Here is a 24,810-nt window from a genome sequence, read left to right as displayed (position 1 = left end):
TATAAAGATTTAAATCCACTAAATCCAAATCACTTAATTTTTTGTTTAGTGGGCACACCCTTAAAGACTGTCTCTTATTGAGCTGCAACTGCTTGCAAGTGTGTGCGCATGTAGGAATTTTTGTTGTTGTTTTTTTGTCAGGATTCTAAAATGTTGCAAACTGTTTTTCTTGCTAAAAGAAAACCTGTCTGCCACTAATAAAATTTGTTTGGGAACATCTTTGCAACCTTTTGCAACTTTAGCAACACTGAAACCTTTAACGCACCCTTACTAATATCCCTGCTCAGCCTGATGCTCAAGTGATCTAACTGCAGTCGCCTTGTTTTGATGTGATCTAACAGCTCAACCAGAAACCACTAAACAAGCCTACTAAACAAGGTAAAAGGAAGCACAATTTGTGCCACCTATAGCATTGCATTTAATTACCACCCATGATTGCAAACAAGTAAAAGAGAGTCAAATTATGGCAATAGCTAGGACACGTGTGGAAACATACAGAGCTTGAATGAGAGGGATTGGCCAACCTGCTGCAGCTTATTAAAACGTGCTTATTAATAGCAACTCTGAACCCTGAAAGGAAAAGGTCTCAGCATACCAATGGGTCTATTTTCAAGTTAGTATCATCAGCTGCTGTCTGCAGGTTTATATCTTTATGTGCTCGACATATGCAATTACACTACTGCTAAAACCGCAACAGCAACCAAGAGATGGTTTGACCAAAACAAATTAACATTAAATTTAATTAAAACAAAATTGATAATCTTTGGGAACCGAGCTACGAACTTCAACAAGAAACTCATGATAAATAACATAGAAATTGAAAGAGTGACAGTAATTAAATTTCTAGGAGTACAAATAGACAATAAATTAAGATGGAAGTCGCACATAATTTATGTCTGTGCCAAAGTATCCAAATCAATTGCAAAAATGAACAAAGCCAAATATTCTTTGAATTAAGCTTCACTATACACCCTGTACTGTTCCTTCATACTTCCATACATTACCTATTGGGTGGAAGTATGGGGGAACATTTACAAAACAAACTCACATTCTGTCTTCATCCTGCAAAAAGAGCTATTCGTATCATCAATAAAAGCCATTACAGAGAGCATACAAATCCACTCTTCATCAAATTCAATTCAAAGCAATAAACCAGCAGCTTCCCACCAGCATACAGGAGTTGTTCTAACTGAGAGAAAAAAAGTATAATACCAGAGGAAACCTCATATGAAAAAAAAAAAAAGTCTGCATATATATATATATATATATATATATATATATATATATATATATATATATATATATATATATATATATCTCCATACAGTGGTGCACATAATTTTTTTCATGGGGTACTCACGTGAGTACCAGGAGAATGTCTTTGGTACTCACTAGTGGTCCATTGGATCACAAGTCACGGTTCAGATCGGTCATGGATTTTGAGTCAGGTATCAGATTGTTTTTTGGATCATAAAAAAAAGGTAAATAGAACTGATTTATTTTATAAAACGTTTTGCCCATAAAAAAAAAAATATATATATATATATCCTAAATGGCCATTTTAGACATTAGGAGTTGAAGAACACAACCTAACGCAATATAAGGCAGGGTACACTCTTATTTTGTAAGTGGTACAATGTATAAATTCCAAGGTATCCTGCCATTTTGAGCTGAATGTTTTCTTTGAATTATTTATCGAGCAAAAATGTTTTTATAAAAGTAATCTTGGTCCACAATATTGAAAAAGTAAAAAAAAAAAAAAAAGGTGCTGTATGCCAAGGAACAGCTGTTGAACTATCCGCTAATGATAACAGCTGCTAGCCACTAACGCCAGAGACTTGTACCGTATCATACAATGACAGCGTAGTTAACCAGCGGTTTGTTGACGTCCTAAATTAGAGACTGAATATGATTTCGGGGCAGCATTGCTTTAGTGTTGGTCGCAAGCGTTAAAAACTGCTGTAGCGTCGAAAGTGGAAGTCATGTTAGCCGTTACGCCACCACGCGGGCCAATTTCAAAGTGAAAGTCCACTAAGGCATTGGCGTCAATGACTCAATGTGCTATTTGGTAAGCTTTATTTTTAAGTTAGCCTTTGCCGAGGCGGTGTGTTCATTGAGTATGTTTGCAAAACGCTCGCGTACATGACTTAAGTGATATTGAGGTTTTTTTCAATTTCCTTTACTGAATGCAGACTAATCACATTGCCTTATTGTGAACGCGCAGTCACGCACGATTTTTTCACCAACCATTCTGTGGATTGTATCCATCCTGAACTGTGAGGCTTGATCCTTACCGATCACCGGTCACAGATGATTCGTTGCAGTGCACCACTAGTGTGTACAGGTACGCAAATGCGCATCATGACGCAAATGACGGTACGCATCAGTGATTTCTGTTGCGCATGCGTACCAGTTATGTGCACCCCTGTGTTTATGTGTGTGTGTGTGTGTATATATATATAAAATATATAATATATAAAGTCCACTGATAGTGTAGTGGTACACACGCCTGAGTTGTGTGCGGGCAGCGTGGGATCGATCCCAGCCGTCAGTGACAGTGTCTATGTGTGCCCTGCGACTGGCTGGCGACCAGTTCAGGGTGTAGTCTGCCTTCGCCCATTGACGGCTGGGATAGGCTCCAGCAACTCCCCGCGACCCTATATAGGATAAGCGGTTTGGAAGATGACATGACATGACATTTAATATATATATATATCTATAAAATATATAATATATATATATATATAAAATATATATAATATATATATATATATATATATATATATATATATATGTATAAAATATATATGTACAATATATATATATATATATATATAATATATAAATATAAAATATATATATATAAATATAATATATATATTATATAAATATATATATATATATTATATAATATATAAATATAAAATATATATATATATAAATATATATATATATTTATATTTATATATATATATATATTATATAAAATATATATATATATATTGTATAATATATAAATATAAAATATATATATATATATATATATATATATATATATATATATATTTATATTTATATATATAGGGATGTGCGCGATTTATTAAACGTTTAGTATTTTGCTAGTCGGTTAAACACTAAGTTTGGGGAAGAAAAGTACATACAAAGTATTTTGATGCAGCAGATGACAACGTCGTCTGTAGGCTTTGAAAGCATAAACTCGCTTACAACCACTCTCCCGGAGCGTTCAGAAACAACATCCAAAGTAAATCTCGATATGAACCAGCAGGTCGATGGCGGCGGGGCCAGGCAGACGAGCATGAGAGCGCTTGTTCCAGCCAGGCGCTGCGATGCTCACCGCACAGCAAAGATTACCCAACTAATTTGTAAAATGACGCGATATGCTGCCGCGTTCTTTTGTTGAGGGCAAACGAAAAATTCGAAAAAATAATGTTTCGAGAGTAGCCATAACCAAATGAAAGGGTAGATACTACGAGCGTTTGAGCGCATCAGCTATGTAGCCAATGCTATAACTACAGATGGATGGACGTCCATAGCCACCGAATCTTACATGACTATGACGTGTATAACGTATATGGACGAAGGACATCTCCGCAGCTGTGTGCTTTATGCGCCTTGGAGGAAAGACACACAGCTGAAAACTTGGCTGCTCTCCTGCGGAGTGTGATGGGTACGTGGGCACTAGAAAATGAAGCCGTCACCTGTGTGCATGATAATGCACCTAACATACTGTATGGCGAATGAGACCCTGCTGGACTGGGAGTCTGTACTATTACTCATTACATTATTCATAATAAACGCCATGCAGTCCATTGGCAAATGTATCAGAAATGTATTTCTCTTTCAATTGTTCACTTTTATTCAGTCAGTTGTTGTTACATCAATAGAATTTAAATTAACAAACTGTCCTGAATGTTTGGGCTAAAATAGCCCCTACTGTAAATACACAAAACATTTGCATTTTAAACTTTGAATTTTCTTGCTTATAGACTAGTAGACTAGTCGCAAATAAAATTTTAGACTAGTCGGCGGGCAAATTAGTTGAAATTCCCATCCCTAATATATATATATATATATATATATATATATATATATATATATATATATATATATATAAAGACTGAACACCAATGCACAGTGATTCCTTTGAAGGTAGCTGAAATTCTGTATAGTAAGGTGCACTGACATGATATACTGACAATGATGATCAGAAATCCCAAATATTTGAGGATACATTTTTCACATAAATTTTGGTTAACCTCTAAGAAGTTTAAACTAAAACTGCTACATTCCCTTTTAAGATATAATCATCACACGCCTACTCTGGGGAAGACAGGTTACTATTCCAGATCATTGGGTGAGTAAAGTCTCACCGCCCCCCACACACACTGTGGATTAAATCTGATAGTGTCTCGTAATCCGCTCACAGTGCAGTTTAGTCCAAGACAGACATTCGGGAGGACATGAACTTACATCTATAATGTTTATAAGTCTGCTTCTGACAATGCAAATATAATTTGGTTCATCTATTAAGTAGATACATGGAACTGTACAGCATTGCTGTCTCTCGTCTTTTACTTGTTTTGTTTTTAATGCTTTTATGGCAACTCATTTTTAAAACAAGGACTCAGGGTTCAAGATGCTTCCTTCATATGAAAACCCTTCATCACTACACTTCAACTGTTGCAAAGTCGCTTTCTACTTATGAAAGCAAAGTAATTCAATGTTTGGAGGCATTGCATTGTGCTGAATGTAAGACTTGTCACTAACCCAACTTAGTATATAAATAGTTCCCACAAAATCAATATTCAGACAATTTTGACCCGTACATGAAAACAAATCTAATGTGTTAGATTGTTGAGGAATGGACAAAGGAAATAAGCAGAAGTGGGCATTCCGTCAGACTGACGGAATGGTCCGTCAGTCTGTCACTGACGGACACTCGTTTTGCTGACAATTGACGATAGACACCAAACTAAAAAAATAAATAAATAAAATAAAAAAGACAGCCTAACACTGATGGAAGTGGGTTTTCGTTCGTCAGTGTAATCGTCATTAACCGGGTCAAGTACCGACCGACAGGGGGTATGCCGGGGTGACATAGTCCAATGTAAAGCAGAAATAGTCAAATGAAAGGCTTCTGGGCATTCTAGCGTTAAATGCACAAGCTAGCAAATGAGTAAAACAAATAGACGTATTGGGCACCACTCGCACATTTGAGTTCCTCCACAAATTGACCCGATCCATAATGTGTGCGTGCATTAGCAAGTAGGTGCCTCAATAGTAGGTGTTCGGTCATTGTAGGTCATATATTTCGTTGTGACTGCTGATATTATGTAAAAAAATGAATATCGTGATGTTTTTTTTAAATCTCTCTTTTTTGGGGATATCGTGATCTTTTATACAGTATCATGAGCTTTTAATATAACGCCAACCCCTCCCCAAATATTGTTATAATTATCATATCATGAGGTTCATATCGTGATATTATCGTATCGTGACGTTTGGATATCGTGACATCCCTACTATGTATGTGTGAGAATGAGTTATCCTGTTTTCAATAGGATCTCTACGGGGACAGTGATGCCCGGCAGTGATTGGCTAAGGAGGTCGAACCAGATGGCATCACTTCTCTTTGCTATGACAACACCAATCTACAGTCTTTGTTTTAGGCTAATATCTTATGCATGTGTATTTATTTGCATATAAATTTCAAAGTTTGTGGTTTTCTGTTAAATCTGAAAATCAGCACCTCCAAATCTGAGACAATGGTCCTCAGTCGGAAAAGGGTGGAGTGCCCTCTCCAGGTCAGGGATGAGATCCTGCCCCAATTGGAGGAGTTCAAGTATCTTGGGGTCTTGTTTACAAGTGAGGGTAGAATGAAGCGTGCGATTGACAGGCGGATCGGTGCAGCGTCTTCTGTGATGCACTCTGTGTCGATCTGTTGTGCTGAAGAAATAGCTTAGCCGAAAGGCGAAGCTCTTGATTTACCGGTCGATCTATGTTCCTACCCTTACCCATTGTCACGAACTGTGGGTCATGACCGAATGAACAAGATCCCAGATACAAGCGGCCTAAATGAGTTTTCTCCACAGGGTGCCCAGGCTCTCCCTTAAGGCCCTGATACACCAAAAACACACTGGCCAACAGTGACAGACGCTAAACCCCTGTGGCATCCGGCCGGGTGTCGGCACATCACGCTGGAGGAATACACCGCAACGACAGACAGTGACGCTGACCATTAAAGTACCTTCTGCGCATGCATAAGATGTAATACCCCTCCATACCATCAGCGGCGGTAGTCACCATTTCTCATGGTTAGAAAACTCCAACCGGAAAGCTGTTGGCTGGCGGCGGATTATAAAAACGTAAACAATGCATTCAGCTCTATTCTTCGCTCACGATGAACTCCGACGCGAAGTAAACCATCACGTTCTTGACACGGCATTGTGAAATACTTACATTGTCAACCCTCGCTCTTGTACTTGTAAGAAGATTAAGACAGCGGAGGCGTGCTCACTGTTTTTCCGCCTTTGTCACTTCCTGTTGGTGCTCCGCGCGCTGATTTGCTAGCTAACAGCCAATCAGAGTGACCACATGTCACGACTGGTGACGATAATTCAACATACGTAAACGCCCCCAAGACGCTTACAGATGGGTTACGACTAGTGTTGTTCCGATACCGACACTGGTATCGGTATTTGCGAGTATGTACATAACGTGCCGATGCCATTTCCCGATGCTGTACTAGTAAAGAACGTTGAATGCAGCGCTTTGTATCTTGCTCCCTGCTGCTTTTTTATGTGTGTGAGTTTGGGGGCAATGGGGTACAGGAGATATAATGTCGGCAATATGTAACTACTTCAACATAGAAACTCCAGCTAGATGTTGCAAGAGGTGGAACCAAAGTGGCCAGCTTCAATACGTTAAACCTGATGCAACATTTGAGAACAAAACATGTGAACAAGCACCAAGAGTTTGCGGCGGCGGCAGCGAGCATTAACAAGGGGAATTGACTGCAACAACAAACCCTGCTCAATTTACATTGAATGCAGCGCCTTGTATCTTGCTCATTCACGACACTGGTGTGTGGTGACTGTTCACTATTAGCCATCGCTATTGGCCCAGAGCGGACGCTCTTAACCAATGGCGGGGCTGCTTTTTCATGTTGAGGAAAAAAAAAACAGTAAGGTACAGGACAAATAATGCCAGCGGCGATATGGAATTACTGTACTTCAACATAGAAACTCCAGCGAGTACAACAGCTAAGTGCAAAATTAGCGGTGCGAAAGTTGCAAGAGGTGGAATTAAAGTGGCCGGGTTCAATACGTCAAATCTGATCAAACATTTGAGGACGAAACATGTGAACAAGCACCAAGAGTTTGCGGCAGCGGCAGCGAGCATGAACAAGGGGAATGGACCGCAACAACAAACCCTGCTCAAATTGGGATTTTGGAGTTGAACTTGTTGGATTTTTCTACTGCTTGTTTTTGATTTTGAAAATGGATTTGGGAGCGGAGGTTGTTGCGATGGGTCACTAATACTCAAAACAAACTTTTATAATAATGTCCTATAGCTTTTGTAATTAATCCGAAACAATCTCTTTCAAAGATACCTCGTGTATATTATTTCTTATTTTTTCCTTTTTCACAAAGGTTTTTAAGTCTGACCAAGCCATGATCGCAATGGTTTTACATCCAAGTGAGTATGCAGTTCTTTAGAATTACAAGAAAAAAATGCTCATATATATCTTTTTTTTTTTTCTTCTCAAAAGTCTGGTATCGGTACAGTATCAAAACCGGGTATTGGAATCGGTATCGGGGCCAAAAAATGGCATTGGAACAACACTAGTTACGACACTACGACGGTGGCCACTACACCAATCAGACGGCGCTTAAAGACGTGACGCTTCACGACCTCCGACGTCGGTTTGGTGTATCAGGGCCTTTAGAGATAGGGTGAGAAGCTCGGGAGGGACTCAGAGTTGAACTGCTGCTCCTCCACGTTGAGAGGAGCCAGTTGAGGTGGCTCGGGCATCTGATTAGGATGCCTCTTGAACGCCTCCCTCGTGAGGTGTTTCGGGCATGTCCCACTAGGAGGAGGCCCCGAGGACGACCAGGACACGGTGGAGAGACTATGTCTCCCGGCTGACCTGGGAACGCTTTGGGATCCCTCTGGAAGAGTTGGAAGATGTGGCTGGGGAGAGGGAAGTCTGGGCTTCCCTGCTGAAGCTGCTGCCTATGCGCCCCGACCCCAGATAAGCGGTAGATGATGGATGATGGAAATACCATGAAATATTTATCCACACATGTAAATTAACAATTAATGCCTGGTTAAGAATAACAAACTGTAATTTAACAATATAAAACAGTAATTTTTGACAAGCAATGGAGCATGTTTATCAAGCACAACATTCCTATCTCCAACGCTTGACGGAAAATACATTCGGCTTCTTTATTAATCACTAGTGATGGGAAAATGTAGCTTCAAATTTGCTTCATGAACCAGTTGTTGTATTTTTTGACTCCTCTAGAAGTCACTCTGTTCAAAATTGGTCTGAAAGCATACTGACTTGCCATTTCTAAACCCCTTTATTTAAACCAACAGTGCCATCTAGACATCAACTGGTTCATGAAGCAGATTAGAAGCTACATTTTCCCATCATGGCCTTGCATTAAAATTAACCATGGGGATTCCGGGTGCGGCGTTTTGGTGAATACAAGACGAAAAGACTGGACACAAAGATGGGAACACCAGATATTTATCAAACTTAACAATATTGCTCATATTATATTGTTATATTGTTTCCCCATCGATACCGCAGCAAGGTGCACAATTTCAGTAAAAGACAAGAAACATCAAACTAGGAGCAGCCTTGGGTCAGGAGGTAGAGCGGGTCATCCAGTAATCGAAGGGTACGCTGTTCGAATACCACTCTGTCCAAGTCATGTGTCATTGTGGCTACATATGTTATTTCCCGAAACCACAGTGTGAATGTCCGAGTACATAAATATCCATTGTGAGCAGTTTGAGTGCGCGACATAAAAGCACTACATACATTTGAAGCATTATTATTATTAATATCATTATTAAATAACACATTTAACATCTAAACTGGTGTGTACTGTAATAATACCATAACACAGTTGTGTTGGACTTTAATTCAAAATACAGTACTCCAGTTTACTATTTAAATAAGTTACAATAAAATACAGTACTCCAGTATTCTGTAAATTATAGTAGGTACATTGTAAAATAACAGTAAATTAATGACGTCCCTGCTGCCAGTAATTTACAGTTATTTTACAGAGAAATTATTATTATGTATGCAGAGATGGACACTTCACCCTATTTTGCTGGTCCGTCCTCCGTCCGTGACCTAGGCACCCTTCTGTCATCGTCCCTCCGTTCTTATTAATAAAGATAATGATGCTCCGACCCTGTCCATCCTCGTCCTTTTAATGCGCTTCCGTCCTTACATTCTGTCAATTCCCCCTCCCCGATTTTTTTCTGTAATTAAATACTAAATGGTGAGGCAAGGGAGAGGGGTGTAAAAGTATTTATTTCAATGAGTTTTGGACATTGAGTGGTTCTGATAATTTAATAATAATGCTAGATTAATTTATACCAATATATAAATATACAAATATTTCTAAATTTTACATGTAAAAAATGTAATCATGTGATGAATTTGTTTCATTTCACAAAAAAATGTGAATGCTAATGAATATTTAAGTTATTTGAAGAGAGCTTGGTTGGTACTGTGCTTTTATTGCGCCAAGAGAATATTTACTATGGCATTGTCTAAAACATGGTTGAATATCCAGCATTACAGGCTAAAAGTATCAGTCTAAATGATGTGTTTGTTGGACATACCTCTTCAGGAAGGCTGACCGTGAAGCCATTCTCTGCCTGGCCTACCAACACCTGGAGGAAATACTCGCTGCAGGCCGCCAGCACGGCCCGATGCCCACGAAATTCCTTGCCCTCCACTAGGACAGTCACATCGCACAGGATATCCTGCTTCCGCTGGTCATTAAGGCAGAGGAGGATATTGGTACAATGAACTGTTGACTCATACACATACATGGGGGCTTCAGGCTTCTCATCCACAGACATTCCGCTCACAATCTGAAAACAGAAGGGATGAATCTTACAACCAAGCATACAATCTGTAAACGTCTAGATATTGTAGTGTATAATACAACAATGCAGGAAAATAGTTTAAGATAAGATAAGAATGCCTTTATTGATCACACAGTGGGGAAATTTTCATTGTTACAGTAGCAAAGATATAGGTCACACAGGAGCGGCGGCATAATGTGGCCATTAATGTATAACATTGACGGCAAACATTTAGGATCAAACCTATGTAGATATACGCAGTAACATGTGTATATACACATGTATATACACACCAACAGACATCTACATAAAAAGTATGAGGAACACTCATTTCGGCCTGTACATAGTACAGAGGAAAAAATACTCTAAGTAAGTGACAGTGCTACAGTGCTGTAGTGAAATGTAAGGAACAGCATTGGATAAAAATAAAACTAGACTAACAGTAGTGGGGAATGTTGAGTATTGCACGGTATTACAGTAGTGGGGAATATTGGGTATTGCACGATATGAGCTCAGGTGCAGGACTGCACAATTGCACTAATGTCCGCCAGTTTGTAGAGACTACACAATGTTCTTGTTAAAGAGTCTGACAGCAGCGGGCAAGAAGGAACGGCGGAATCTCTCCTTTGCACAGCGAGGGTGTAACAGTCTGTCACTGAAGGTGCTGTGGAGTGCTGTTAGGGTGCCCTGGAGGGGGTGGTCCGGGTTGCCCAGCATTGATGACAGCTTGGCCAACATCCTCCTGTCCCCCACCGAGTCCACAGAGTCCAGGGAGCAGCCCAGGACAGTTTGTCCAGCCGCTTCTTGTCCCGGGCCGAGACGCCGCCTGCCCAGGTGACCACTCCCTGGAAGATGACCGATGCAACCACCGAGTCATAAAAGTTCCTGAGGAGTGTCCCCTGAACCCCAAAAGACCTCAGTCTCCTGAGTAGGAAGAGTCTGCTCTGACTCTTCCTATAGAGGGCGTCTGTGTTGTCGCACCAGTCCAGTTTATTGTTCAGATGAACACCCAGGTACTTGTAAGTTGAGACTCTCTCAACATCTGTTCCCCGGATATTCACTGGTGCAGGTGAAGAGTGCTGGCGCCTACCGAAATCCACCACCATTTCTTTGGATTTCCCCGCATTGATCAGGAGGCGGTTCTGCTGGCACCAGTCCACAAAACCCTGAGTAAGTTCTCTGTACTCCCGATCATCTCCGCCTGTGATGAGGCCGACAATCGCAGAGTCGTCAGAGAACTTCTGCAGGTGACAGGTAGGGGTGTTGTAGTTGAAGTCCGAGGTGTAGAGGGTGAACAGGAAGGGAGCCAAGACAGTTCCCTGTGGGGCCCCCGTGCTGCAGAGGAGCAAGTCAGACACACAGTCCTGTGTCCTCACATACTGTGGCCGGTTTGTGAGGTAGTCCTGGATCCATGTGGTGAGGTGGTGCGCCACCCCCGCCCGCTCCAGCTTGTCTCCCAGTAGGGTGGGCTGGATGGTGTTGAAAGCACTGGAGAAATCAAAGAACATGATCCTCACAGTGCTCCCCGCCTTCTCCAGGTGGGAGAGTGAAGTGTGGAGGAGGTAGATGATGGCATCATCCACACTGATGCCAGGCTGATATGCGAACTGGAGTGGGTCCATTGAGGAGCTCACCAGGGGGCGCAGGTGGACAAGGACCAGTCTCTCCAGGGTCTTCATCAGGTGAGACGTTAGCGCCACTGGTCTGAAGCTGTTGAGCTCCTTCGGGTGGGGGGTCTTTGGCACCGGGACCAGGCAGGATGTTTTCCATAGCTGGGGGACCCTGCCCAGCTTCAGGCTCAGGTTGAACATGTGCTGGACAATTCCACACAGCTGGTCTGCGCAGGATTTGAGGAGCTGGGGGCTGATGCCATCTGGACCCGCTGCCTTCCTCGCCTTCATCTTCTTCAGCTGGTTCCTCACCTGAGATGTTGTGAAGGCCAAGGCTGGACAAGAGGGAGTGGTGGCTATCTGGTGTAGCTGGGAGCTGGAGACTGTGGAGAAAAGAGGGGAGGGGGTGACACGCCCAGCAGGAGGAGTAGGTGGAGGCTGCAGCAGGAGAGACTGAGTGGAGGCAGGCATCTGATCGAACCTATTGAAAAAGAGATTCAGCTCATTTGCCCACTGCAGGTCCCCCCCAGTCCGGGTCTTGGGTTGTCCGTGGCCTGAGATGGTCTTCAGGCCCCTCAAGACTCCCCGGGCGTTATTCTGCAGCAGCTGCTCCTCCATCCTCTTCCTGTAGGACCTTTTCCCCTCTCTGATCCTCCTCCTCAGCTGGCGCTGCACAGTCCTCCGCTCCTCTATGTTGCCTGACGCAAAAGCCCTCCTCTTCTCCTTCAGGAGAGCTTTTATGTCTGGTGTGATCCAGGGTTTGTTGTTGGAGAAACACCTTACTGTCCTGGTGGGTATGGTGTTCTCCATGCAGAAATTTATATAGTCTGTAACAGTGTCCGTTAGACTACTAATGTCTTCCCTGTGAGCATCGCTGAATACTTCCCACACAGTTGTGCTGAAGCAGTCCTTTAAGGCCTCCTCGGCCTCTCCAGACCATCTCTGAACCGTGCGGGTCACAGCTGGCTGCCTGCGGACCAGAGGTTTGTACACAGACTGGAGAGCCACCAGGTTGTGATCAGCTTTGCCCAGCGGGGGGAGGGGCAGTGATGTGTATGCCTCCTTGGTGTTGGCATAGAAAAGGTCCAGTGTTTTATTGTCTCTGGTGTGGCAGGTGACATACTGTGTGAATGAAGGCAGAGAGGAGGAAGGGGAGGCATGATTGAAGTCACCAGAGATGAGTACCAGGGCATTTGGGTGCTGTGTTTGTAGCCTGCTCACTGCTGCAGTCAAGACATCACAGGCTGTGTCGCTGCTGGCAGCTGGTGGGACGTAGACGGTCACCGCGATCACATGACTAAACAATCGCGGGATGTAGAATGGCCTCATGCCAACAGCTAGCAGCTCAATATCCCTGCTGCAAAGCTGCTCCTTAATCGTGATGTGCCCAGGATTACACCATCTATCGTTCACAAACACAGCCAGCCCTCCTCCTTTCCTCTTTCCACTCCCCAGCGTCCTGTCCGCGCGTATGATTTGGAAGCCGTCCAATTCTACGACCGCGTTCGGCGTTAGCGTTGTTAGCCACGACTCCGTGAATAGCATCAGGCTAGCCTCCCGGAAGTCCCTCTCGTGCCGGGTAAGCGCCGCTAGCTCGTCCATCTTGTTGGGGAGCGATCTAACATTCCCCATGATAACAGACGGGAGGACGGGATGGTATCGTCTCCTCCTTTCCCGGCGTTTAACCCCCGCACGAGATCCCCGTCTCTTCCTCCTCAGCTCACGGGGGATATCGGGTCTCGCCCCGGGAGCCGGCGCATGGTTAGCACGGAGTGCTAACAGCTGATTCCGGCTGTAAACAATGGGGGCTCGGCTCCGAGCCAAGTCGCCGGACACGATCGAGGGAATTATACCATGGCAGCCGTTTAATCAGAATTGGACATCAATCAATCCATCTGTCCATTTTCGGTTTTAGTTTTTACTGTCCAGTGTTTAGCAGTTCATGGTCACCATGATGAGGTATCACTCATCACAGAGAGACAAATGACCACATTTTTCTACAACAAGCACTTTCGAATTGATATGTAAAACAAAATATTTAGTGGGGAAAAAAGCATCCGTCATTCAGGCCAGTCAGTTCTTAAAATCTCTAATACAAAATGCCAACAGTGTGTGTTTCATTTATATTTATATTTTTCAATTGACTAAGTATTATGGACATAATAAACAATAAAGAATTATAATATGTTGTTCCGGCGGGCAAAATTGTGTTTATTTATTTAGCATATGTAAGACATGGACTTTTCATGATGCTGTAATATGGTTGATTTGTTTTCAAAACAAGTACAAATTTACCCAAACAAAATTTTCAGGTCATATTTACTGATTCTAATATATATGACTATTTTGTTATTCCCCAACGTTATTATTTTCTTTTTATTTTCATGGTGTTATTGATTTGTTTTCATTTGTATATTTCTACATGTCACGTTGTAGTTCTCCTTTTTATAAATTGATTAGCTAATTTGCTCAGTTTTGTGGGGGTTACCCTAGTGTTGCATGGGATACCAGTACCAGTACTGTACCCCGATTTTTCGGCGTCAAAAACGGCTCGATAGCATTTTTTAATACCAGCACTTTAAAGAAAGAAAAACCCCACATAGCTCACTGTCTTAAAGGCAAGTATATATATGTGCATAGCCGCCTGTCTATCACCATGTGTGAAATGCCTTTAAGTGGCACGCATCCTTGACATGTATACATTATGCTTATATAAACATAGGCCTATCCTTATTATTTTTCAAATGATTAGTCACAGTTTGAATGTGTGAAAAGAATAAAAATACAAGAGGCTTGAATTTTACATGACACATACAAGGTCATTTTCTACTTGACAAAAAAAATAGGGTGTTCAAGAATAAAGTGTTCAACGTGCAGGGGTGAATGGGCATGAGGCTACGATAATAGTTTGGAATAGTTGAGCTTTAGTCGTTGAATAAACACAAAGGCTTGAAATCAATGATTCATCGTTTTAATAATCGGGATTTCAATCTCAATCAAAATAATCGTGATTATGATTTTTCCCATAATCGTCCAGCCCTACTATCAAGGTTGTCACCATTATAATATTGTCACAGCATGCTTGGAACTTTAGCTAATGAAATACAAGAAATATTTCCCCATAATACTTGTGCATCCCAGTGGAAAAGCATCAGAATGCATGCAGTGGAAAAGGGGCATTTGGTCTAATGTGGTCACATGAAAAGGGTAACCCGGGTTAGGTTGTTGTGGATGATCCTGTGGTGTAGAGAGCAGTATATTGAGCCACATTACTACTTGGCTCTCTTCTATTTAGGAAAAATAATTGATATATTTTTGCCCTACAAGCTAGTTTAGTTTTAATTAGCTACAGTAGAAATCAAATCGATGGATAATCAGCAAAAGAATATTTCAACAACAAAAAACAATTCAAAACTCTTTTGAGTGACATGACTTTACGTTCACCAATTGAATCGGCTCTTTCTGCAACTCGCCGTGGACTACTGTTGATTCTGACATCATCATCACATTGGGCAAAGTGTACAGATATGTATGTCATATGAACGTAGTCCAAAAAATAAGGACATTTGTGTTTGGTCTCTTCATTGTAACAATGCTTCTTGGTAATACAACTTTAATAGCTGGAAAGCCTGTTCGTTATAAATTCTAAAAGGTGCCACAATTGATAGGAACATGCATTTGTGGGATGAGCAAAAGAGCTGATATGTGGGTTGCACTCACGAAAAAATTGCCAAATCTTCTCTGTCAATGCCAAATTGCCTTTTTTGCTGTTATTGACTCTTGTTTGACATTTGGTGGATTGGATGATTGCAATTTGAGGAAAAAAAGACATGTCAGCAATTTAACACTGTATTCACTTAACAATCAGGAGCCTCAGTAGCATGTGGAAATGTGATAAAAAGCCACAACAACCTGGCACCTCCTCATGCTGGTCACACACTGCTGTGGCATGGCATCCCTATCTTGAACCTGCAAAGTGGCTGTGTTGGTCACTCTGACAAACAGCACACCTAAAATAATCCGCCTTGTGTTCAATGGGGTTGAGTCAGGCCATTTGATCCTCTCCATTTCCAAATTGTGGAGATAGTCTCTGAAGGGGCGAGTGTTGGTATCTTGGAGGCTAGAGTTTGGTCCCAAACAGTGGAGCCATGGCATTGCCACTGCAGAATCTAATCTGGAAATCAATCCATTGAGATTGCCTCCAATGATGACAAGTCTCGTTTTTTTTTTGCTGCCCTACAGCATCAGATGTTAGGTGTATGTAACCCACTTCAGAGTATGTACACATCACTGCTAGGTTCGGAAGGAGCTGAGAGTTGAAGCAATAACGGAATGACAAGTTTAACGTTGCAAAACTGTGAACTTTTAGTTCTACAAAATATGCAAACAATTTACAACATGCGTGCAACTCCTAAGGGCCCAATAAGTAATAAAATAAAATGTTCTTTTCAAAATTGTTCCTTATAGAATTTGTTCTTTTGAGGATCCAAGTCAAAAGTCACGGGAAATAGTCAAAAATCAGGGAAAATGTCCAGGAAGGGGACCTTGTTGATCTTGGTCAACAAGATTGTCACAATCCTACCATAGGATCCGCTAGTCAAGCTGTATGGTGGATTTCCACAGTTCGTCATGGGAGGCTCGGCAATAAATGGATCATTGGTCCACTTTGTAGAAGGACTGAAGCTTCTCAGGTTTTTCTTGCATCCAAAAAAACCTGACCTGTATAAATAACAGGTTTATAGTCCAGAATAATAAATGAAATATAATATAACTGTTTTTTCTAGGTGTTGTACAATATTAAAAACATTTTCAGTAAGGAAAACAAAATAATATTGTTGCAGGAAGGTGACAATTAGTATTTTCCTATTAACAGTTCAATGGAATCAAAATATAGCATTTTAACCTTTACTAATTAGAATGGATTGCAGTAAAATGACCACATTTTAATTAGGAACACTACAATTTACAAAGACATTACCTTTAGGGTAATACGCATCACTCACATTTTCAATGTGTAGTAATTATATACCTTAAGTCACAATTAGAGACAGTGACTAAATGCTTCTCAATGTAAGAACCTCACACAGTACTTATTTTTATAAAATATGCCAAACCAGTAATCATTTCACTTTTAAATCATGAAATAATTGCTTTTTACAAAAAATACATTCTCAGAAACAACATAAAATGTGCAAAATATCTTTAGACAGCCGCTACCAAAATCTCATTCACCTTGTGGTGTTTTCCACACGTACAATCACAGAGAACTTTCCAGAACTAGCTTACCAAGGAAGGGGATTTTCCGCCAGAAAGCCTAGCAATAAATGCTTCCTTGACAATTCTCGAAGTTCTAAAATGACATTTACATGGGTTTACCTCATGGGCAAATGCATATTAAGTGTCAAATAAAAAGAAGCAGGTTTGCATACCTTTTTTCTTGTTTCACATTTACACGGGAGAAATCAGAAGCCAATGCTCGATCGTACGTTAAGTTAGGATGAGTACTGCAGAGCACTTTTTCCGGTTTCTTCACAAAATAAAGCTTACGGTTTTCAAAATAAAAATACTGATTATTCAAACATAAAATATGAACAATTAATTATTCGAATTTAATGATGGCGGCACGGTGGTCGACTGGTTAGCACGTCCGCCTCACAGTTCAGAGGTCGTGGGTTCGATCCCGGCTCCGGCCTCCCTGTGTGGAGTTTGCATGTTCTCCGCGTGCCTGCGTGGGTTTTCTCCGGGCACTCCGGTTTCCTCCCACATTCCAAAAACATGCATGGTAAGTTGATTGGATACTCTAAATTGCCCCTAGGTGTGATTGTGAGTGCGGATGTTTGTCTCTGTGTGCCCTGCGATTGGCTGGCAACCAGTTCAGGGTGAGCCTACTACCCAAAGACAGCTGGGATAGGCTCCAGCACGCCCCGCGACCCTTGTGAGGAGAAGCGGTACAGATAATGGATGGATGGATGGATGAATTTAATGATTATTAGTTAACCCCTTTTTAGATGGGTTACATCGTCCCCCTCTTAATTAACCCTTCATGTTCTTAATTGGGTGGAAGTACCTTCAAATGTTTCAACTAAAGCTTTGTTAAACCCATCAAGCATGGTTTGTGAAAATGAAATCAACGGTTTACCAAGCTGTGGGTACGTAAACTTAGCAGGTGGCTTTCTCAACCGTTCAGATCTGCGCGTTTGATCAGCAGTTAGGTGATCAGGGTTTTCACAATTAGCTAGATCTTGTTTCGTATTGTCCATTTCAGTAAATTGTTTTTGTCTTTGGGCAGTTCAACTCTCTCTTCGATTTCATTGTCCACTTTGTTCCGTCTCTTTCCATAGATTGATCCAGGAGTTCAGGAGGTAAGTCCTTGGGTAAGTTGTCCAGTTCATCAACATTTGTTTTCTGCTCATTTGCAGCATTTGTGTTTGAGTTGACATTAGTTGGTTGGGTGATTCGAGTGGTTGTCTCGATTGTTGTAGGATAGTATCTTGGCCTATAATCATCTTCACTGTCAGAATCAGGAGGAGTTTCCTCAGGAGAGATGGAAGCCGCGGAGGCCTTAAAGGACTGCTTCAGCAGAACTGTGTGGGAAGTATTCAGCGATGCTCACGGGGAAGACATCAGTAGTCTAACGGACACTGTTACAGACTATATCAATTTCTGCATGGAGAACACCATACCCACCAGGACAGTACGGTGTTCCTCCAACAACAAACCCTGGATCACACCAGACATAAACGCTCTCCTGAAGGAGAAGAGGAGGGCTTTTGCGTCAGGCAACATAGAGGAGCGGAAGACTGTGCAGCGCCAGCTGAGGAGGAGGATCAGAGAGGGGAAAAGGTCCTACAGGAAGAGGATGGAGGAGCAGCTGCTGCAGAATAATGCCAGGGGAGTCTGGAGGGGCCTGAAGACCATCTCAGGCCACGGACAACCCAAGACCCGGAATGGGGGGGGACCTGCTGTGGGCAAATGAGCTGAACCTCTTTTTCAATAGGTTCGATCAGATGCCTGCCCCCACTCAGTCTCTCCTGCTGCAGCCTCCACCTACTCCTCCTGCTGGGCGTGTCACCCCTTCCCCCCTTTTCTCCACAGTCTTCAGCTCCTAGCTACACCAGACAGCCATCACTCCCTCCTGCCCAGCCTTGGCCTTCACAACATCTCAGATGAAAAACCAGCTGAAGAGGATGAAGGCGAGGAAGGAAGCAGGTCCAGATGGCATCAGCCCCCAGCTCCTCAAATCCTGCGCAGATCAGCTGTGTGGAAGTGTCCAGCACATGTTCAACATGAGCCTGAAGCTGGACAGAGTCGTAATGGAAAACATCCTGCCTGGTCCTGGTGCCAAAGACCCCCCACCCGAAGGAGCTCAACAGCTTCAGACCAGTGGCGCTGACATCTCACCTGATGAAGACCCTGGAGAGACTAGTCCTTGTCCACCTGCGCCCCCTGGTGAGCTCCTCAATGGACCCACTCCAGTTCGCATACCAGCCTGGCATCAGTGTGGATGATGCCATCATCTACCTCCTCCACACTTCACTCTCCCACCTGGAGAAGGCGGGGAGCACTGTGAGGATCATGTTCTTTGATTTCTCCAGTGCTTTCAACACCATTTGGGAGACAAGCTGGAGCGGGCGGGGGTGGCCCACCACCTCACCACATGGATCCAGGACTACCTCACAAACCGGCCACAGTATGTGAGGACACAGGACTGTGTGTCTGACGTGGTCCTCTGTAGCACGGGGGCCCCGCAGGGAACTGTCTTGGCTCCCTTCATGTTCACCCTCTACACCTCGGACTTCAACTACAGCACCCCTACCTGTCACCTGCAGAAGTTCTCTGACGACTCTGCGATTGTCGGCCTCATCACAGGCGGAGATGATCGGGAGTACAGAGAACTTACTCGGGTTTCGTGGACTGGTGCCAGCAGAACCGCCTCCTGATCAATGCGGGGAAATCCAAAGAAATGGTGGTGGATTTCAGTAGGCGCCATCACTCTTCACCTGCCCCAGTGAATATCCGGGGAACAGATATTGAGAGAGTCGCAACTTAGAAGTACCTGGGTGTTCATCTGAACAATAAACTGGACTGGAGCGACAACACAGACGCCCTCTATAGGAAGAGTCAGAGCAGACTCTTCCTACTCAGGAGACTGAGGTCTTTTGGGGTTCAGGGGACACTCCTCAGGAACTTTTATGACTCGGTGGTTGCATCGGTCTTCTTCCAGGGAGTGGTCACCTGGGCAGGCGGCATCTCGGCCCGGGACAAGAAGCGGCTGGACAAACTGGTCGGGAGGGCCGGCTCTGTCCTGGGCTGCTCCCTGGACTCTGTGGACTCGGTGGGGGACAGGAGGATGTTGGCCAAGCTGTCATCAATGCTGGGCAACCCGGACCACCCCCTCCAGGGCACCCTAACAGCACTCCACAGCTCCTTCAGTGACAGACTGTTACACCCTCGCTGTGCAAAGGAGAGATTCCGCCGCTCCTTCTTGCCTGCTGCTGTCAGACTCTTTAACAAGAACATTGTGTAGTCTCTACAAACTGGCGGACATTAGTGCAATTGTGCAGTCCTGCACCTGAGCTCATATCGTGCAATACCCAACATTCCCCACGACTGTAATACCGTGCAATACTCAACATTCCCCACTACTGTTAGTCTAGTTTTATTTTTATCCAATGCTGTTCCTTACATTTCACTACAGCACTGCAGCACTTTCACTTACTTAAGAGTATTTTTCCTCTGTACTATGTACAGGCTAAAATGAGTGTTCCTCATACTTTTTATGTAGATGTATGTTGGTGTGTATATACACATGTTACTGCATATATTTACATAGGTTTGATCCTGAATGTTTGCCGTTAATGTTATACATTAATGGCTACATTATGCCGCCGCCCCTGTGTGACCTATATCTTTGCTGCTGTAACACTGAAAATGTCCCCACTGTGGGATCAATAAAGGCCTTCTTATCTTATCTTATCTTATACGCATGAGTGAGGGGTCGGACATATTCACGCCACCTAGTTTTCTCTTTGTCCTTGAGCGTACCCAACATACCTTGCAAGATACGGTTATATCGCTCAACGGGGTTACCGCAGGGATGGTATGGGCTCGTTCTCACTTTCTTTGTACCAACCAAAGCGCACAATTCTTTGATGACTTGTGACTCAAAGTCACTATGGAGACGCTCAGGAAACCGTCATGGACAATGAAATGCTCCCAAAGGCATTTGGCTACAGTTAGGGCTTTTTGATCTTGAGTTGGAATAGCAGTTGTATATTTCGTGAAGTGGTCAGTTAAGACCAGAACGTCCTTGAAATTATGGCTGTCGGGTTCAATGGACAAAAAGTCCATACAGACGAGTTCCATCTACTGACTTGCCTGTATGTTGACTAATGGTGCAGCTTTCTCAGGTTGTCTTTTTCTTTTAACGCACCTTGCACAGCTTTTGATCTTGGAATCAACATCAAGAGACATCTTCGGCCAATAAAAGCGAGATCTGGCTAGCTAAAGTGTCCGTTCAGCTTCTAAATGGCCCATCTTATCATGTAAACTGTAGAGCACGGGGTTTCTTAGAGTTTGGGGAAGGACAAGCTGGTAAACTGTTTTGTTGTCACATTGTCTTTTTCTGTACAGCAAACTGACTCTAATTTCAAATCGACTAATTTCTTTGAGCATAAGCTGTAGTTCAGAGCAGTTGACACTAGCAGATACGGGTTCTCCTGATTCACACGACTGGATTACAACACTGATTACAGGATCGGCTCGCTGTAGTGCAGCTATCTCCTCTTCACTGAACTTAGGGACGGTAGAAAGACCACTCAGATTTTCATCATCTGCGAAATCTGAGGAAATAGCATCTAGATGCACGGCGAGTGACTTGATGTAACATGAGGACAGCTCAGGGTCATTTAGAAATACAGTGTTGCGTTGACATGTGGCTTGGACAACATCCACAGGTGCAAGATGGAAAGATGTGAAGTCCTGAATTCTTTGACTCTCTTCCTGAGATGCACTGTCGTTGATTAGTTCCCCATGTGGCCTCCTTGAAAGGCCATCGGCATCTTGATTTTGCTTGCCTGTGCGATATTTGATGTCAAAAGTGAACGTAGACAAGGCTGCTAACCAGCGATAACTAGTAGCATCTAGTTTAGCTTTGGTTAGAACGTAGCGCAAAGGGTTGTTGTCGGTAATGACTGTGAACATGTTTCCATCTAAATAGTCGTGGAATTTTTCTGTGATAGCCCATTTAGAAATTCCAATTTATGGGCTGGGTATCGGGCTTCACACTGCGAAAGACCCTGACTCGCATACGCAATGACATGACGCGGGTCTGGCTGTCTAGTTCTTGGTATAACGCTGCACCAAGGCCTGTTGTGCTTGCGTCTGTATGAACAACATAAGGCAATCTGGGATTTGCAAACCCTAAAACTGGTGCAGAAGTTAGTTTTTCAATGATCTGGTCAAAAGCATCTTGGCAGGCTCTGAAAGGTTCTTTGGGATTATGGTACTTTTAGCGCCTTTTCGTACGGGAGGGTACCCAGCTGTGAGGTTGGTTAAGGGCTTTACTATCTTAGAATAACCCTGCACGAACCTTCTGTAATACCCTGAGAACCCAAGAAAGGAGCTAAGGTCTTTCAAGGTCTGGGGTCTTGGCCAGGTCTTAAAAGTGATTCAGTCTTTTGGAGATCAGTTTCAACCCCGTTCCGTGATACTATGTGCCCTAAGTACCGGACTGAAGTTCGAAAGAAACGGCACTTACCGGGAGATAGCTTTAAACCATTCTCTTGTAAACGGGACAGGACATTTGGAAGACGGGTTTCATGTTCCTCCAGTGTTCTTGAAAAGACAATAATATCGTCTAGGAACACAAGTACTTCACGCAAATTGATGTCCCCCATGCACTTTTCCATCAAGCGCTGACTGGGCGCATTCGTGATCCCCTGGGGCATGCGATTCCATTCTCAAAACCCTAGTGGACACACGAATGCGGTCTTTGCTTTGTCACGCTCTGTCATCTCGATTTGGTAGTAGCCACTTTTCAGGTCCATTACTGAAAACCACTGAGAACCACTCAGGGCTGAAAAGGACTCCTCAAGATTTGGTAATGCATACGCATCTTTGACCGTTTGCATGTTCAATCGCTGGTAGTCCACATATAATCTGACATCACCATTTTTCTTTTTGACGATGACTATTGGAGATGCTAAGGAAGACTACGATTTGCGAATGATACCAGCTTCAAGGAGAGACTGCAAATTATGCCTCACTGCATCATAATCTTGAGGGTGAATGGGATGGGGGCGGTGTTTGAAAGGTGTCTCGTCCTTTAGTTGGGTGGAATGTTTCACTTTTGTTGCATGTGCATAGTCAAGATCGTGATGTGAGAAGATATCAGAAAACGTGTTTAACTTGTCAGTCATACGTGCTTTCCACTCTTCTGGAAGTGACGCTCCAAAGTCAAAGTTTAGGTTAGAACTTTGTTGCTCATTTTTCTGGCTAGTAGACTGCTGAAGGCTACTGCAACTAACGGTGTTCTGAGTTGAAAGTATCTCCTTAACAGCACTTTGTTCAACCATAACACACCTTACAGGTAGGCAAATGTCTCGATCAGTGTCATTCCTTACCGCTACAGGTACTTTGTAAGGAGAGACTCTTGGAACGTTAATGAGACAACATTCAACAAAAATTCCTCCAGGTAAGGATGGCATGGTAGGTTGTTCAAGTAAGACTCAATTTTCATTGTTCACATTGTCAATATGTGCATATCCTTCAAGCATTATCTTTTCACCAGCAGGGATTACACTTGGTTCAGTATTTCTCAGGTTGACAAGGCCAACTCGGCCATCTTGACGTTGCCGGTGTCTGACTTGTAAAGTTTTCAGAACTTGGTGGTAACCACAGAAAGCACTATTTTGAATCATATTGCCATCACGGAACTGTTTGTAAAGTGGATCAAGAGTGTTTGTTCCGATTAACAATGGTGTGAGATTATTGGAACGAACATCTGGTACTATGAGGGTAAGAGTCTCAAGTTCAGGCTGAGTGTCAATAAATTCTTTTGGAAACTGGAATGTAACTTTTACATACCCCAAGTATAGTATAGGCTGTCCATTTGCGCCTTGAATCTACGATTTCTTTGTAAAATAAAAAAATTATGAAAAATGAAGTATTTTGAATGTCTTTTATTTAAACTTATTTTTTCTTTGAACTCAAAATGCCAGTAAATTTAACTTAATACACACAGAACAATCCATTGGCATTTAAAGCATTTTACTTACACAATAGATTTCAGATCTGCTCTTAATTAAACCAATAATGAAAGAAGATGCATATTCCATCTGAAATGAAATCATCAACATGAGAGAAGGTAGACAGTCAAGTCTATAAACCAAACAGTCTGTCAGCAAGTCATTTTGCCAACCAGCTAGTGACTAGCCTTTCACCTTTCTCCCTGGTCTTACTTAAACATAAATCAATGATTAGTTCAAAACTGTCACTCAATAATACAATGCACTGTCAAGCTTAAGTACGGATGCACCGCCAGAGGTCCGTTGTAGAGGAGAAAAAATGGGACGCCTTTCAGACGTTGAGTTACTTGCTCGCGGATTGTTATTGTACATGCGGGGCACACACTACACTACAGATCTATATTTGCCCGATTTATTAACTAAACTGGTGTTGTAGTTTTTCCGGTGTGCACGCTCGTGGGAGGAAGCAGAAATGCAGAGGAAACTACGGTAGCTTAGATACACCAAAAATAAAAAAAAATCGAACGCGCTGATTTGATCGTTTTTAACATCATTTTATCCAGAAAATTCGATTTAGTTTCAAAATCGCTTAATCGAGCAGTCCTACCTGAGACCCAGTATCAAGTATTGAATTGCACTTAAGCCCATTAACTTGAACATTAGCAGTGCTTTTGCTGCCAACAAGTCCTTTGGGTAAGGTCCTGGATTTTGTCACCATGTTCTTTTGACTTGGCTTTCGGTTTGGTCTTTGGTTGAGTTATGGGACTTCCAGGTTGATTTGTTTCCATTTGTCCCTCAATAGAAACACA

At 42.7% G+C, this 24,810-nt stretch overlaps 1 protein-coding gene across 5 annotated transcripts in view; it reads right to left on the bottom strand.

Moving 5' to 3' along the window:
* The window catches only part of bach2b (BACH transcriptional regulator 2b), an 88,134-nt gene that overhangs the window by 28,823 nt on the left and 34,501 nt on the right, over window positions 1-24,810 (bottom strand). For 4 of the 5 annotated variants that reach the window (XM_086019089.1, XM_086019087.1, XM_086019088.1 and 1 more), the window contains one exon: window positions 9,895-10,149. In XM_086019089.1, the coding sequence (XP_085875215.1) occupies window positions 9,895-10,137 (243 nt within the window). In that variant the 5' untranslated portion in view covers window positions 10,138-10,149. Of the gene's footprint in view, window positions 1-9,894; window positions 10,150-17,039; window positions 17,464-24,810 lie in introns of those variants that run through there. The other variant, XM_086019090.1, reaches the window with a different exon arrangement.

The sequence above is a fragment of the Filicampus tigris genome, chromosome 20 (genome assembly GCF_054856515.1).
Source record: "Filicampus tigris isolate MCC_2025a chromosome 20, RoL_Ftig_1.0, whole genome shotgun sequence".
Taxonomy (NCBI): Eukaryota; Metazoa; Chordata; class Actinopteri; order Syngnathiformes; family Syngnathidae; genus Filicampus; species Filicampus tigris.
This window is presented reverse-complemented; position numbering and strand designations above follow the sequence as displayed.